This window comes from Diabrotica virgifera, chromosome 3, assembly GCF_917563875.1.
Source record: "Diabrotica virgifera virgifera chromosome 3, PGI_DIABVI_V3a".
In the NCBI taxonomy this organism is placed as follows: Eukaryota; Metazoa; Arthropoda; class Insecta; order Coleoptera; family Chrysomelidae; genus Diabrotica; species Diabrotica virgifera.
The window spans coordinates 18,321,535-18,340,204 of record NC_065445.1 but is presented as its reverse complement, the minus strand read 5'-3'; the positions used below and the strand labels follow the sequence as shown (position 1 = coordinate 18,340,204).

General features: G+C 31.8%; 1 protein-coding gene across 2 annotated transcripts in view; it reads right to left on the bottom strand.

The window, feature by feature from the left end:
• The window catches only part of LOC114328627 (palmitoyltransferase ZDHHC3), a 35,509-nt gene that overhangs the window by 15,376 nt on the left and 1,463 nt on the right, over positions 1–18,670 (bottom strand). For both annotated transcript variants that reach the window (XM_050646355.1, XM_050646356.1), the window contains 3 exons: positions 10,618–10,763; positions 7,149–7,328; positions 1,300–1,396 (listed from right to left, as the gene is read on the bottom strand). In XM_050646355.1, coding sequence (XP_050502312.1) covers positions 1,300–1,396; positions 7,149–7,328; positions 10,618–10,763 — 423 coding nt within the window. The remainder of the gene's footprint in view (positions 1–1,299; positions 1,397–7,148; positions 7,329–10,617; positions 10,764–18,670) is intronic.

Below are 18,670 nucleotides of genomic sequence, written 5' to 3'. Positions count from 1 at the left end.
ATAGAGATGTTTACACTCTTCAGTCTAGCATGGAATGTAGGATTTGGTTAGACCGCGTGGAATGTGTTTTTTAGCACAGCTGTTTATAAGTTTCGCAAATCTTTCGAAATAAATGGTCAATGTATAATTACAAACGTAAGCAGGAGCAGAATAATTATATACAGTGCGTCTGCGTAACTTGGACCCATATGGGAAACTTTTTTATTATCAATTTTACGAAAAAAAGTTATTCTTCATAAAGTGCTCTGCATGTTCTAAAACCTAAGATTCAATTATCAGATATCAAATTTTATCAACATTATACGAGGTATGTCAAAAGAAATGAATTTCGCTCAAGAGGAAAGTACCTTTATTTTTCACAATATCGAAAATTGTTATTAAGAAAAGTTATTTGAAATTAAAAATTATGTTATAATATGCAATTACATTCTTCTAATTGAAAAAAAAAAGATTTTTTTTCAAATTACGGATATTTAACATTTTTATTACGATAACTCAGTTCTTATTAATATTACGAAAAAAAGTTATTCTTTATAAAAAGATCTACATAGTCTAGCAACTAAGATGCAATTATAAGATATAAAATTTTATCAATTTTATACGAGGTATGTCAAAAAATATATGAATTTCGCTCAAGAGTAAATTACCTTTATTTTTCACAATATGGAAAAATGTTATTATAAAAAGTTGTTCAGAATTTAAAACTGCGTTTCAGTATGCAATTAAATCCTTCTAATTGAACAATAAAGGTTATTTACTCTTGAGCGAAATTCATATTTTTTGATAAACCTCGTATAAAATTGATAAAATTTGATATCTTATAATCGCATCTTAGATACTAGACTATGCTGAGCTTTTTATAAAGAATAACTTTTTTCGTAAAATTAATAATAACGGAGTTATCGTAATAAAAATGATGTTGGGTATCCGTAATTTGAAAAAAAAAATCAATTTTTTTTTTCAATTAGAAGAATGTAATTGCATATTAGAACATAATTTTTAATTCCAAACCACTTTTCTTTATAACAATTTTCGATATTGTGAAATATAAAGCTACTTTTCTTTTGAGTAAAATTCATATTTGTTGACATACCTCGTATACTGTTGATAAAATTTTATATCTGATGATTGAATCTTAGGTTTTAGACCATGTAGAGCACTTTATGAAAAATAACTTTTTTCGTAAAATTGATAATAAAAAAGTTTCCCATATGGTTCCAAGCTACGCAGACACGCTGTATAATGACAAATTACTAATAATTTATAATCATCAATCACAAATATTATGTCCATACTTACATTCTAGTTTCTTTTAATGGAATATCTTCACTACAGTCTTTACATTCTTTCATCCAAGATATGGCTACTAAAGCTATAGCATAAACAGACAATGTTCCTAAAAAAACAAAAAAAAAAATCGTTAAAAATAAAATAGAATATTTTATTTGTAACTAAGGTTTTATAGTAAATAAAAAGATTCACGAAAATGTCTAGACTAAAAATTTAAATTGAAGTCAAAATCACGTAATAGGCATATTTATAGTATGTAAAACAAAAAAATCAACATTTTGTATCATCCAAATGTATTCATATATTTAAAAGCATATTTAATATGAAGAATTCTGTATCTTATAATATTCACTCATTAAAAGATACATATACTATCAGGACCATTGTATATAGAATGTTTAGTTAAGGCAGGAAATAAAAAAATTAAAATAATAAAGAGTATTTTTAAATCATAATTAGATAAGAAATAGTTTTTGTAATAATATATTGGTTAACCTTTGAGTTTGTGGTTTAGAATAATTATTAATAATAGACATTAAAAGTCTACGAAATTATGCTAGAACGGAAGCTCCGGAATTTAGTCGAGCCTAGATTATCAGATGTTCAATATGGGTTTAGGCCAGCACATAGCGTCCAGGACCATATTTTCACTCTACAGCAGATCATCGAAAAAGCAATACTGAAAGGTGAAACGGTATATTTGGGATTCCTAGATATGAAAAAAGCTTTTGACATGGTGAGCAGAGAGGGAAGATGACAAATACGGAAGTGGATATGGAACTGATAACCACAATTCAGAGTTTGTATTGCAATACCATAAATCAGGTAAGAACAGGCAATCTTATTTCCAGCAAATTTACGAATAACGACTGAGTCAGACAAGGAGGGGTATTGAGCCCACTACTGTTTAGCTGTGTAATAGACAAAGTAACTAAAAAGTGCTGGCGAAAAACAAAAAATATACCATAGGATACAGAACCCTATATCAAATAAAAATCGAAGCCCGTGTATTTGCAGATGATATTGTTATTGTGACAAGGACTGAAAAAGCTCTGGAAGAAAATATAAACATCTGGGAGGCAGAACTAAAAAATTACAATCTAATAATAAATATGGAAAAAACAAAAGTGATGGCAATATCCAACAAAGAAGTTAACCTAAATATTGAAATCCGAGGCAACAAAATAGAACAGGTAGAGACATTTAAATACCTTGAAATAATTTTAAATAAGAAGGGGACACAGCAAGATGAAATTGGCAATAGAATAAAAGCAGCCACAAGAACATATCATTCTCTGTATAAAAACTTCTTAAATAAAAAGGAAATAACAAGGAAAACCAAAATGGTAATATTTAAAACAATTTACGTAACTATCACTACATGTGGAGCAGAAAATTGGGTATTGAACGACAAACAAGAAAAGATTGCAAGCTGCGGAAATGAGGTATTTAAGAAAAGTCGTGGGAGCTAGGAGAACTGATAAAAGACGTAGCGAAGATATTAGAAGAGAATTAAAAGTATGTAAAAACATTAAAGGAAAAAATTCATGAAAAGAAATTAAAGTGGACTGTCACTTATTTAGAATGAATGACAACAGGCAAGTTAAAATGACATGGGAAGCGAGGCCGATAAGAAAAAACAGGAGAGGCCGACCAAGGAAAACGTGGAATACAAGTGTGATGGAAATATTGAAGAATAGAGGAAATCGTGGCAAAAAGCAGGGTTGGCAGGTTTAAGTCAACATGCTTAAAACCTTGGTTTAAAACAACGTTTTTTTAAACCAACTGGTTTTTTTAAGAAAAAACCTGGTTTATTATTGAGCCTCCAAACTGGTGTTTTTATTTAAAGTTTTTAATACAGCTGCCGCAAATGAAGAAAATTAAGATAAACAAATTCTATTTTTTTACTTTCGAAGTTAGTTATTTTGAATATTATGGCGTTTGAAGATGTTTTTTGTTACATTAATTTTTTATGTGTGTAAATAAAAATAAAAGATGTCTTAAGAGGATCGGTACATATTTTCGGCTGCAATGGTATTCAAATGGGGATTCATTTTTTTCGAATCCTGAGAAAACTAATAAGTATTTTTGAAAAATTTAAACGCAGAATGAAAGATCACGTTATTAGCGAGGGCCGAAAGTCCCTGAGAACTTCTATAATGTTTATTTTAATAAGTTACAGGGGTGAAAAACTAAGAGAAAATTTAGTGTGATTTTTAATTTCAAATATATCATTCAAAATGAACTTTTTATTTATTCTAAGGGACTTTCGGCCCTCGGTAATACAGTGGAACCCCGATAAGTCGGCCCCCGATAACCCGGACCGATTTTCATCAGACAAACATTTTAACAACAAAAATGTATGTAATATATTTGAGAGATAATGGGTATTTGTGTAATTTGAACTACACGATAGTAAAAATGACTCATGGAACAGGGCGGCAGAGCGACGTTCATTGTCTCGGATTATCGGAAACAACAGGCACCTGTTATTCCTTTATTTATTTCAAACTGTCTTAGCATTGTTTAAAAAAGACTAAAAGACTATTTAAAAAATTCTTTTTTAAACAATGGTCTTAGTCTCCACTGTTCTTAAATAAAATAACATCGTTCCGATTGTGACCGTATTGTGTGTATCAATCAAGATGCAGTAGATCAAGATGCAGTAGATGTGTATCAATACATTTACAATCAAGATGCAGTAGAAATAAACAAACCAAGACACGTTACATGCTACTAGAAGCATTCCCGAATCTTAATTTAAAATGTATAAACTTTGGAAATCGTGATTTGGGATTTTCAATGCATATATATTGTAAATTATGATTCGGGACTGCTCCTAGTAGCATTTAACGTGTCTTGGTTTTGTTTATTTCTACTGCATCTTGATTGTAAATTAAGTATAGTATAGGCGTATTTCAATTATAACGGAGTTTATCTGTAAGTATACCGTATTTTATTAATTTTTACCATATTCTCCGGCTAACCCGGATTTTCGATAACCCGGATCGGCCGTGGTCCCGATTAATCCGAGTTATCGAGGTTCCACTGTAATTTAGTCTTTCATTCTGCGTTTAAATTTTTCAAAAATATTTATTGGTTTTTTCAGGATTCGAAAAAAATAAACACAATGCCGTGGTAATATTTTCCAAATCTATCTTTGTCTTACAACGCACTCAGTCGAATATAATATTGTCAGCATATATTGTCAGTCAGACACTGACAATCAGTGACAATTTTAAATATTTGACATTGCATCGGGAATATGTTGAGTTATTGATTAAATATTATTGAAATATAGTGTATTTGATAAATAATTGATTTAAGACGTGAATTTAATAAAAAGTTATTTATTGTGTATTATTTGTGGAAGATCCAAGCAGAGAATACATCAGGATAATATATTCTGTGATCCAAGTATTTTGTTGTTAAAGATGTTCAAAATTGTAAGCGTTCCATAACAATATATTATTAAAAAATCAATTTAACACTTTTCCTCTTTTCTCGATTGAGTATTAGTCTTTGTTGTACAAATAAATTATTACAATCACTGAACACATAGTTAGTGAAAAAATTATCACATTTATTAACTGAATTAATAATTTCCAATTATAAAAATAACAGTTATCCAAGAACATTCAAAACCCATCTCTTTAAATTAATGATGACATTTTCAAGTAGAATGACATTTTAGTAATGTTTACATATCCATACCAGTGTGAATTTTACTACACGTAATTTGCCGTGTAAAGACAGAAAAAGTAGGGATACACGTAAAATATTTGCGAATTATATACCCATAGCCTTAATCATTTTTTTCATTGTTTATTCCTATTATGTTATAAAATAATTTATTAAATTTTAAAGTATTTAGACTTTTTATACTGTGTATCAAATAAACTTGGTTTAACCAAAAACCCTGGTTTTTTGGAAAAAACCTTGGTTTTGCCAACCGCAGGAAGCCAAAGAATTAGCTAGGGACCGAAAAAAGTGGCGTAAGTTCGCAGAGAATAACGTTTAAAGAAGACACCTCGGCACCTTCCGGTATAAGAGGAACATCGATTATGTATGTATGTATATTGGTTCATCTTTGGGTTTGTGGTTTAGAATAATTATGGTTCCAATAAAAATGGTTCGATCATGCAGCGCATTGGGTTGTACTACAAGAAGTTCCATGTTATTTTGATGATCAAAGCCTATTAATGTTAACTCTGCCTACCATCTTCAATATTATGAATTGAAATGGCATCCTGTCACTGGCTCACTATATTACTTGCTTAACAAGCTAGAGGATTAAGAAGGAAAAGAGTATTCTTTGAAGATAATGAAATAGAAACTGACATAGATCTGTTTCCGCAAGAGTTGAACATTGTGTTGATAGGAGATAAAAAATCTAAGTTAAAGGATTGTAACCTCTCATTTGCAGTACCTGGAGCATGTTATGCGTACTGAGAGATACAACATACTTCAGTTGATTATACAGGGGAAAATCCAGGGCAAGAGAAGTGTAGAAAGGATACGAATCTCGTGGTTGCGTAACTTGAGGTAATGGTACGGATGCACATCAACCGAACTATTCAGAGCAGTAGCATCTAAGTTCAGAATAGCCATGATGATTGCCAACCTCCGTCGCGGAGATGGCACGTGAAGAAGAAGAACCACTCATTTCCTAGCTGGAGATCTAAATTAAGACTGTAGTTAAATATGTTAAATATGGAAGTAAAACGTGGACTCTACATTAGCGGGAAATAAATAAGCTGCTGGTATTTGAAAGGAAGGTTCTCAGAATGATATTTGTCCCGCAAAGAAGAGATGAATTAACAGGAGAGTGGAAAAGGTGCCACAATGTTGAATTGATGACTCTGTATGGTACTGAAAACATTGTCAGACATATAAAATCTAAAGACTTGTTTACACGGGTAGAGTAATGATGCAAGTACTTGATAGAGTAGAGTAACTCTACCCGTAAAAACGCTCAGCACAGTAGAGTAGCAAGTAGAGTGTATAGTAGGTGGTAAAGTAGAGTGACTAGCAACATGTGGCAAAGTAACTCTACTCTACTACCACCACCACCACCGCCAAAATGTCCACTCGCCTGCGCACTCTACCCATGGAACGCGCTCAATTCTGGTAGAAGTGGTAGAGTAGAGTAGGTAGGAGAGTACATAGGGACGCTGTCATTCCGGCTGGAAGTGTGTTTTGTGTAAATAGTGAAAATGAAGTTCACCGAAGATGAAACTTTAAAACTTTTAAATCTGTATGGAGAATACCAGTGTTTATGGAATTTAGGTACTGTACACTACAGAAATAAAAGTATGAGGCAAGCTGCGGAGGATGAAATCGTCGAAAGAATGGTAAAGGGGGGCTTTGGAGTTAACGCGCTTAAGCAAAAAATTAAGAATTTAAGGTGCACTTATAATCAAGAGTGTTTAAAAATACAAAAATAAAAAAAATCGGGTTCACTATACTAGCATCGGTACTATACTTGTACTCTCCTCGTGTGAACGGTATCAAGCCATTTTTGGTAGAGTAGCGAGTAGAGTCTACTCTCCGCGCTACTCTACTCTCCTCAAAACTCTACCCGTGTAAACAAGTCTTAAGACAGAGTGTTAAGACAATATTTTTTTAGAGATCAGACGGTAGAAGATCAATAGGCCGTCCCAGAAAAAGACGGAAGGATAATGAAGTTGTAAAGCCAATAAAGAAGATTTCCTAGCTACTAATGGGAACGAAATGAAAATTTTTCGAAGACGTTCTGTAAGACAGCAATGAATAGTTGTAACTGACAAAAAAATTAATTGGTCTTCCAATAGCCGCAAACAGCTATTTTTTATACAAGTATGCATAAGGTAACCTACCTACATATATTAAAAACTGAATAAAAAACTTTTGATTTCTCTCTCCCACGCAATTGTTTATCCAAGGACAATGGTGATCCATTTTCCTGATACACCTTTGGCAAATTCTACAATGGTGTGCTCTTGGAGGTCTGTATGTTTCGCACCGAGCACACACTGTCCAATTTACAAATTCACAGCCTAAAACAAACGATTGAAAGAAGAAATGGTAAGTTAAGATAATTTTCTATACAGTATACAGGGTGTCTCGGAAAATAGTGGGTTCCTTAAAGGTGTGAGTAGAATGCACCATTTAAAAGAAAACTTTCTTATACATTTGTTTTCTACAGTCATCTGTTGCCTCAAAAAAATAAAATAATGTCTTTTACTAAAATTTACATTTGGCAACCCGGCAGTTTTATTTATTTTGACATAGCGAAGATATTTAAAATTGTAAACACAAACAAGTCATATCATAATTACCTGTAACCCGAAAATACATCGTATTGTTGTGGTATTGTCATGATTTCGATCGCAAGTATCTTGTTAATTACGTACCTATAGTGTATAATTAGTGCAAGATTTAGGTACACCAAGGCGATTTACCTCGAAGTTTAAGGATTTGTAGATGGTTTCAAAACAAAATGTGAAAAGAGTTGTGTGCAGATAAAGCTTGTTTCCGAGAAATGGTGTGTGTGTGTGTGTGTGTGTGTGTGTATTTTACTTTTATAATGCCAAAAGTATTAATGTATGGGCTGGGATTATTAGTAATCATCTGATTGAACCACTCGAACTTCCCAGAAGATTGAATAGAGAAATGTAATACTCAAATTTTTGTAACATGTTCTACCGATAGGTAGATACTTCTTGAAGACGTAGCTTGATTTTGATTGTAATAAAAATGTTTCATGTAAGTTAAAATACTATACAAACCTTATTTATTAGATATTTAGCCCCGGCGCAAATTGAACCTAAGCGAGTCACCGGACGGGTGACCTGTGCAGTTATTTTTCTAGCGTGCCGCATATTGAACACAAGCCAACCCGACCGTCGGCTGTGGCCGTAACGAATAGAGACGGGCAAAATAAGTGCGGACGTGTAACGGTTACTATTGATACCGGTGGTACTGAGTACAAATACTGATTACAAAATACTGATGTATCTGATCCTTGTACTGAATTGAGTAGGCAACTAAAAAACGGTAGTTCCGTACTTGTAAATAGTAACGTTTTAAAAATATCTTACACGTCTCTAGTAGTCGTAGCGGTATGACTTTCGAAAACATCGAATTTGATCATAAGCGGGTGCATAAAAAGATATCTTACACTGAGTATTTTATTTCTACATACCTTTATAATAACAAGCATAAGTTAAACACTGCATTGATTGTGATTGCAAAAACGGTTCGCATGTTCGCAAAATCAGTGCGGACATGTAACGGTTACTTTTGATACTGGTTCTAAGTGGTACTGATTACAAAATACTGATGTATCTGATCCTTGTATTTACTGAATTGAGTAGGCAACTTAAAATCGGTAGTTCCGTACTTGTAACTAGTAACGTTTTAAAAATATCTTACACGTCCCTAGTAGTCGTAGCGGTATGACTTTCGAAAATGTCAAATTTGATCATAAGCAGGTGCATAAGCAGAGTATTTTATTTCTACATACCTTTATAATCGCATAAGTTAAAGACTGCATTGATTGTGATTGCAAAAACGGTTCGCATGTTTTAAATAGGATTTTTGCTGATTATGTATTTTGCTAAAATATTAAATAACACAAAAAATACAATTCACAACCATCATTTAATTTTTAACGATAAACAAAAGTCTAATATGATGATAAGTCTAATATGATGATAAGTTTGAAATTGATCGACTTTGTCGATAACAGTGTCATTAACAGATATTTTGAATACCATAAATCATTTTCCAATGATTGTGTGGATTTAAGAAATACATACTAAACAATGTTTTTACCTGTATAAAGGAGATTATAATTATGACACATTATAGTACTCCTTATTTTTCAAATAATATGCTCTTGTAAACGCATAACTTTGATTTACTGGCTAAACCTACATTAGATACGTCACAAGAAATTAAAAATAATTAACATGTAATAAATTCACTGTTTTAATCAGATATATTATATTCCCTACTATTGCAATAAAATATTAAAACGAATAAACGAAAACTTGTTGAGTAGTGCTACAACAAAGCAATAAAATGTTATTCATAAAGATAGCGTAAAATATATCGCCGCTTATCTGGTCCGCTTGTATTAGTTATCAGCATTTAAAATTGCAAAGCGGTCTCTTAGCTGGAGAAAATACCTACTTGTAATTACCATCCGTATTCATTTCAGTTACTTCCATATCGCAAACAAAAACACGTAAAAATTAACATCTGGCGCTGAGTCACCCGTCCCAGGCCCAAGAAAACTGTACGTCGATGAGAAACCTTCCCAAGCTCGACCTGCGAACGCATGAACTGATAGTAGGATGCGCAGAACGCTCTACGCAGTCCGCCGACGCAGGTTGTGTCTGGCTTAGGTTCAATTTGCGCCGGGGCTTAATAAACACAAATATGCTGTTTTCTATCACTGTTATCAGTATTTTATCAATACATAATATTATTATGCCTAATGGTCGATGATTCATGATAGTCGAGTTACAGTAAAATTATTTTTACACAGAAGAAGGAACGCAGCGTTGCCGGCTGTATTTGCATTTCTGTGGACATTAATCAAATGCATTAAAATTAATAAATTATTTTTTTGAAAACGGTTGACTTTACAAAAAAATTTTATCAGACTTTTTTGCTCTAAATGGTGCTCTTAGCCCGTACCTTGAAGGAACGCATTATTTTCCGGGACACCCTGTATAATATGTAGTTGTAGGTATCCGAAATATACAATTCTCCAAGAAATTAACACACCATCTTAAAATTGGGTCATTTTTGATGTTTCGAATTTCTTAAACCTATTGTCCAATTTAAGTGATTTTTTTAATATGTTATAGCCTTATTCTTTAACAATATCGCTCTAATAATATTGTTGCTAGACAGGTAAATTGTCATTGTATACCGTGTGTACCAATCAAACTGTGTTTTTTTTCTCAAAGTTCGCAACACCTTTGGAATATTGAAGCATTTATGAAATACTGAAATTATAACCCAACTATAGCCTCAGGTTTTCTTAACATCTTGTTTTTTTATTCAATCGCTTATGTTGGATAATAAAAAAGTTAGGTACTTTAACAACTAGCCATGTTTTTCATCAATATGTATATCCTAATTTTGTGCTTAGTCTAATAAACAAGCCTAAAGTATACTATGAGAAATTAACAATTTGATAAATATCAAAAAGTGAACCATTTGTGGTGCGTTAATTTCTTGGAGAAGTGTACTTCAAGCATTTTTGATCAAATTTCAAAATCAAAACTCAAAGTTAATATAAAAAATTATGAATGCAAAATATTAACCTACCAGAATCAGAATGCATATCTGAGAAGTCTATCCTACCCTGTGGAAGAGGAACAGTTCCAGGATCTGTCACTACAGCTTTGATATGTGATATTATTAAGAAGAATATTATGGTGTTGAACATAACCACATTAAAAGTGCCCCATAAGCTACAAAAGAAAAACATCACTAAGCATTTATGGTAGGTATCTAAGTAAAGTATATTTCACGATTTTGTGAATGTTTTGGAGTATCCCTATGACACTTCACAGCTGATGGACCACTCTACTGTACATCATAGGAAGTACGAAAGTAAATTACTCTAAAAACTGAAAAAAAAATTTACTGAAAGTAAATTAACAGTCGACCCGGATGTCGATAGATTGTTATAAACAAAGAACTTGAGGAATTACATAACAGCGAGTTTTCGCAAAACAGAACATTGTTTTGTATTTTTTGGGTGATTATCAGCAAAAAATGGTCTTACAAGTTTTTTCGTAGGATGCATAGTTTAAGAGATAAACGCGGTTAAACTTTCAAAAAATCGAAAAAGTTCAATTTTTGAACCCGAATAACTTTTGATTAAAAAATAAAATAGCAATTCTGCTTACTGCATTTGAAAGTTCAAGTCAAATTCTATCGGTTTTGATTATTTGCATTGCTAAAAGTTAAGTTTTTATTTGTTAAACAAAGCCATAAACACATAGTGATTGAATGATGTTTTCAATGCATTTCCCATTTGAAATCGAACGAGTGGGCGCCATACAGACAATTTCTACGTAGATTACGTACATTAAAACGCATGCATTGGGCACGGGAAACACTATGTGTTTATGGCTTTGTTTAACAAATAAAAACTTAATTTTTAGCAATGCAAATAATCAAAACCGATAGAATTTGACTTGAACTTTCAAATGCAGTAAGCAGAATTGCTATTTTATTTTTTAATCAAAAGTTATTCGGGTTCAAAAATTGAACTTTTTCGATTTTTTGAAAGTTTAACCGCGTTTATCTCTTAAACTATGCATCCTACGAAAAAACTTGTAAGACCATTTTTTGCTGATAATCACCCAAAAAATACAAAACAATGTTCTGTTTTGCGAAAACTCGCTGTTATGTAATTCCTCAAGTTATTTGTTTATAACAATCTTATCGACATCCGGGTCGACTTTTACCCAAAAAATTCGTATTCTACGGGTCAAAATACATAAAAAAACTTGGGTAAGTCCATCTGAATTAAGGAGGCCGTTGTACCCCCCCTGGCGACAGGACTATAAATTGAATTTAAAAAAAACTTTTATCATATTTACATAAATATTTTTTATATAATTCATGTGCACTGCACATTTTATAAAGAAATGTTTGTTTGCCTAGCAGTTTTCCCTTTTTACTCAACATTAAAGACAGTTTCATGTTAATTAACAAGGTTATGAGAAGATTTAGATTTTTGAAACATATTTTTCAAATTCTTGTCTCTTTTAGGTCTGGATCCCGCGTATGAAAAAAAAGTTGATTAATAGCAAGCTGAAAATTTGTTAACAGCTTAAGGGTGTCTAGTCAGATAAACTTTGATATATGGGAACACTGGAACAGGGGCAATTTTAATTGTGGAACAGGTTAAAAATTTGGAAGGGCCAGAGCACGAAAACGGCACATTTATTTTGTCCGACAGAACAGACTTAAACTCTCCGAACAGAGATTAAACTCTCATGCAAAAATCAGACTGCTATTTATCACCAAATGGGCGTTTTAATGAGTGGAACATGTAGAATATGTCAAGTGACAGGAATTATGACAGGTGATAAATAGCAATCTGATTTTTGCATGAGAGTTGCCATTTTCGTGGTCTGACCGTTCCAAATCTTTAACCTGTTTCACAAATAAAACTGCCCCTGTTACAGTGTTCCCACATATCAAAGTTTATCCGACTAGACACCCTTAAGCTATTAACAAATTTTCAGCTTGCTATTAATCAACTTTTTTTTCATACGCGGGATCCAGACCTATTTATTTATTTTTGTCTATTTTCATATTAGAAAAATGCCTATACAGTAAAACCTCGATGGAATGGACCTCTATTTAACGGACTTCGGATATAACGGACAAAAAATCAGATCAAATATGAAAAATCGAATTCTAGAAGGAAAAACAATAAGGACAGGATCTCGGCACTGCTTTGTGCTAACACCGATGGATAACATGGATTGACTACTATAATTGTTGGTAAATCTCGTAAACCTAGTGTTGTCAAAGATATTATAATCATCAAAAGGCATCATCTCCTCGTTTAATATTATAGTTCTAATAGGGCATGGTTCACCAGAGACATTTTCAAAAATTAGTTTTTAAAGGATTTGTACCTGCAGTGAGAAAATTTCAAGAGAAGAAACTGGTAATACCGCCTAAAGAGGTGAAATATTTATTGATTTTAGATAAAGCTCCTGCTAATCCATCTGAAAGTATTCTAAATTCAGAAGATGGCAACTTAATTGTATGTTTTGCCACAAAATACATCGCTTATTCAACTCATGAATCAGTGAATAATTTTGTCAACCAAATGAGTATATTGCAGAAAGTTTTTAGATGAAGTAAAAAAGTAGCGAACAAAACTTTATTCCTTTTTTAACTTACAGATTTGTACACTGTATCTAAATACAGTACCTACATAATTTAAAAAAAAATTATTGACTTTAATTCTATTTTTATACAACGGACTTTCGACTTTAAAGGACATCCCATCCCCATAGTCCGTTATATCGAGGTTTTACTGTATTACCAAATTTTTCTGCCGTATGAGAAAGCTCATACAGTTGTTAAAAGCAGTTAGTGTATCCCATTTATATGTAAGAACTAATATACATTTTAATTTTTGTTGACTCATTAATTTAAATTTAGAATAAATATTTGGAAGTCATGACGTAGCTATTGAAATTGTAAAGTAGTTGCCATTAAATCTAATCATATCCAAGGTCATTAGATAACATTTAGTGACGATAAAGTAAATATTAAGAAACAACTATCCAAAAGAAACAGTAAATTACAATATGTTGGAATACACTTGGTCACCACTTCTGTTTCAAGCTGTAATTTGAAATTAGGATCCCTCTCCATCAATGCTGTCTCCATCTTATATGTGGTGGACTGATACTTCTTTTATGATATGTTTTCACTGCATATCTCCTTCTTTGGCATCATAACCCTAGATGGGTCTATGCGTGTCTGGCTATTTCCTTCCATTTAAATCTCTCTTGTGCCCTTCTCCATGTCTCATATTCATGGTTTTATGTCTCTTATGTATTCATGGTCTCTTCCTATTGGGACCGTGCAAGTTCGGCAAAGCGACCTCTATTTCTACGCTCTGTACTTTTATTCGCACTTTTAATTATATTGGCCAATTATATTAGTCCTGGTTGCTGGATAATTGTCAAGACCATAGTCCAAAAAAATAATAAGAAGAAAAAATAAGATGCAGGTTATGTTTAGCAAACGTAAACAATTGTATGTAGTAAATAAAATCAGTTATTAAAATGCAATACTGCAAGCAAAATACAATTAATTAAATTTACCTTTATATAATAATTGCATATCATATCAATATTGTGGAGAAATATATAATTTTTCTGCGTCAATGACAGAAGGTATGAAATATACGTCAATTTGACAATTTCAATTGACAATATCAATTATTTAAGATAGTTGCAATATTTCTCCGCGACTCGCGCACGGTCGTTTCTCGTTTCCCTTTCCAAGTACTTGCACACCGCGAATTGGCTTCCATTATAATATCTACCATTTCCAATAGTCTTTGTGTTGTGGCTGTTTCGGGCCTTATTTCTGATGTCATCATTGGTCTTATATCTTGATTTTTTCTTAGAAATTAAATATGTAAGTTTGGTCATATAATGTTATTGGTATTCTACCAGTCTATTTGCTTTTTGTACTTGATCCTTTACTTTGTATCTGTATCCTGTTAAATCATGTGAACTTCTGTTGTACTTGATCCTTTACTTTGTATCTGTATCCTGTTAATCCTGTGGACTGTATCTTCATAGCTGGACAGTGTAAAACCAAGGTATTTTATTTCTGTTGTTAAAATGTTGGAGATTTAAGAAAAAGTTAGAAATAGTTACATTGTATGTTTTTTTAAGGTATTTTATTTAAGGAACCACATAATGAGGAGGCCTAATTGTAGAAACTCTATTATGATAAAGACTGTTATCCAACATTTATCAGTATATTTGTATAGTATCAGAAAGACACTATACTTTTTGTCCAAATCTGACACATCAAATATTTCAAGATAAGAATTAAATTTTTGTGTCACTAATAATTATTTGTGGTTCACGACATTTTATTTGAGTGTATGAATCAAAATGACCAGTCATTTATCAAAATAATAACATATTTTTAACATCAATAACAGTAATCTGGTTTTGATTATTTACTTAAGGTTTAAAAGTACAAAAATATATGAAGAAATTTACTATTAAATTATAAATAGACCAGGAAGGATCTGTTTTTAGGTGGATGTGAAAGGTGGCATTCGGATTTTTGCGGATAAAGTTAGGTGATAACTTCGTTAATAATAATTGACTTATGCTCCTTCTCAAATATGCCCGGAACATTAATAAAAAAAAATAAAATATTTAAAAATTTCAAAAAATTTCGTTTTTTTCTACTTTCTTTGCTTATAACTTTAAAACGATTCATTTTGGAGCAAAGTCGTATAGGAATAAAACAAAGATAATTAAATTTTCTATCAGATACGATTGGTTAAAAATGTCTTAATTTAACACCCTTGCTGCAAAATAGCAATAAATATAAAATGAGGGAGCAAAACAAGCCTGTCCTTATTCAATGTTTTTCCATCACTTAGGTTACACTTGGAACCTTCCTAATTCGCTTAGAAAATTTTTGTAATGTGCTAATACCGTCCACCAAATTTCATTAAAATTGACTTACTAGATTTTGCATAATAATTTTGCAATCTAAACTTTTTTTAAAAAATTAAAATTTTTTAAAATCTTGCACAACAAAAACTAGAACATACAAAGATTTGTCAATTTTTTTACAATATAAAGAAGCACTCCACCTATCTAATGCACTTTATAGAATTGAAATCGGATTATTTAAGCAGCCTCAGCAATGTCTTGAAGTTATAAACAATTTTTTGGCTTATAAACAAATTAGTGCTGTGTCCAGGAGGGGGTGCTACGAGCTCCTTTATTTAGATGGACTTACCCAAGTTTTTTTATGTACTTTGACCCGTAGAACACGAATTTTTTGGGTAACAGTTGATCCGGATGTCGATAAGATTGTTATAAACAAAGAACTTGAGGAATTACATAACATCGATTTTTCGCAAAATAAAACATTTTTTTTTTTTTGTATTTCTTAGGTAATTCCGTGTCTATAATCAATGGTAATTCTAAGCAAAAAATGTTCTTACAAGTTGGAACATTAAAAAAATCGAAAAATTGCAATTTTTGAACGAGAATAACTTTTGATTAAAAAATAAAATAGCAATTCTGCTGACAGCATTTGAAAGTTTAATTCAAATTATACCGGTTTTAATTATTTGCATTGATAAAAATTAAATTTTTTATTATTAAACAAAGCTGTTTGTTTATAAGCCAAAAAATTGTTTATAATTTTAAAACATTGCTGAGGCCCCTTAAATAATCCGATTTTAATTCTGTAAAATGTATTAGATAGGTAGGGCACCTCTTTATATGTAAAAAAATTAGCCAACTTCTAAATGGTCTACTTTTGTTCAGAAAGATTTTAAAAAATATGAACTTTTTTAAAAACATTTACATTGCAAATTTATTATGCAAAATCTATTAGGTCGATTTTAATGAAATTTGGTAGACCATTTAAGTAAGTTATAAGAATTTTCTAAGCGAATTACTAAGGTTCTAACTGCCACCAAAGTGGTTAAGAAACATTGAATAACAACAGGCGTATTTTGCCCCCTTATTTTGTATTTATTGCTATATTGCAGAAAAGGTAATACCTTAAGACATTTTTGACCAGTCGTATATCATACAAAATTCAATTATCTTTATTTTATTTCTCTACGACTTTGTTCCAAAACGAACCGTTTTAAAGTTATAAGCACAGAAAGCAGAAAAAAATCGATATTTTTCGAAATTTTTAAATATTTTAATTTTTTTATTAATGTTAGGGGCATATTTGAGAAGGAGCATAAGTCAATTATTATTACTGAAGGTGTCACCTAACTTTATCTGCAAAAATCCGAATTCCACCTCTCACATCCAAAAATACACGTTTTTTTACAGATTAGTCCTGGTCTAAAACACAAATACAGTGGAACCTCGATTATCCGTCAGGGCACCGGACCAAGGGTATGACGTATAATCGAAAAGACGGTTAACAGAACATTAAAAAAAACTTAATTGATCAAACGACTAAGTGACACAATCAATATTCGAATTTAAATCAAACTGAATTATGGTGACACACAGATATTGACTGTAAACGGTATCATTTATTTCATTTATCATTTTAATCATTACCTATTTAAATTGAAATCTAATCCAGAGCCCTGAATAAGAACAAAAATTATTTAAAATAAAAAATGCGGTGGTGGCATAACCGCACGTGTACATTTCAACGAATTTCGTTTGGTTTATCGCAATGCCCAAACAAAATGAATTGATGACTAAATTTTTACTTATGTAGTCAATATAACTTATGTATGGTGACCCTGGACCCTGTCCTGTATGGTATACCTGGTCCTGTATGGACCCTGACGGTTAACAGAGGTGACGGTTAATAGAGAGACGGATAATCGAGGTTCCACTGTATTCTAAAAATACACTGACATTAAAGTGGCATTAAAAAATATTTGGAATATTACAAGAAGAAACAAAAGCAGTGCAAAGAATAAATGACAGATGTCATTTTTTCCTTCTTTGAGTACCATGGCCACATTTATGAAATGGTGGTCTCAAAGACAATTTGCAGATATTTTTCTGGATCTTATGTGCCATATAATTGATCTGTTTATAAGCCAGTCTCCTTGGAATCTCTTGAACCAGAAAAGATCCTAAAACTACCAATAAGAAAATTTTGTAAGGCCACAGGACTTTAATGAAACAACAAGGTATGTTACAAAGGTCTTACAACCAAGTTCCAGAGATTAACATATCTGGCCTAAACTAAGAAGAAGAAGAAGCCAATATAATTACGAAGGCTTTGGAGCAAAAAATATTTCTTCCTGTCAATTCCTCTCTTTCAAGTATCAACTGCAATATCCAGTATCTGCTACTTTTCATTACATGTCCCAAGTATTTAAGTTTTCTATTTTTTGTAATTTTTGCAAGTTTGCCTTGACCTATTCTGTTTAATGCTCTTATGTTTGAAATGATGTCAAAGGCTGCTAACTTGTTCATCATATTAGCTTTCATTATTCAGATTTCACATCTGGATATAGCTTAACACATTATATCTTGCCAAATAGAATAGGGAAATTGCTGAATTTCTTTAAGCGCTTTTAGTTTATGGGAACAATTTGTTTCTTAACATTTTTTGTAAACATGTGGATGACGACCATGGACATCGTGTCAGATTTAATATGCATCTGTAGATGTAATGCGGCATATTTTGACACTGATTTTTTTGTCACAACTCGGTATTTTAAAAATGTTGTCTAGACGTTGTGTCACATTACAATAATGGAAATTAGATGTCTATAGATGTTCTGTCCGTCAACGTGTTAATATCATTTCGTCGCCTTAATACTATTACTTGATAACTCGAAATTAGTAGTTCTGAGATAAATGGGTTTAAAGATTTTAAAGATATTTGTGCTGCTACCATGATGTTGGTAAATACGGAATTCCCTCTGCAGCTCTAAAATGCTGTTCCTTAATTCTTTTGGCTACTGATCTATTTAGGAATACGGTGCAAATTTGTTTTCGAATATGGAAAATAACATGAAAAATTAAAGTTATCAACTTTTATCACTACCATAATGTTAACATTTGGTAATGTCGCATGTCGTGCCAAGTTGCATCTAAGTAAACTTTTTAACAAAACTAATATTTTAAGC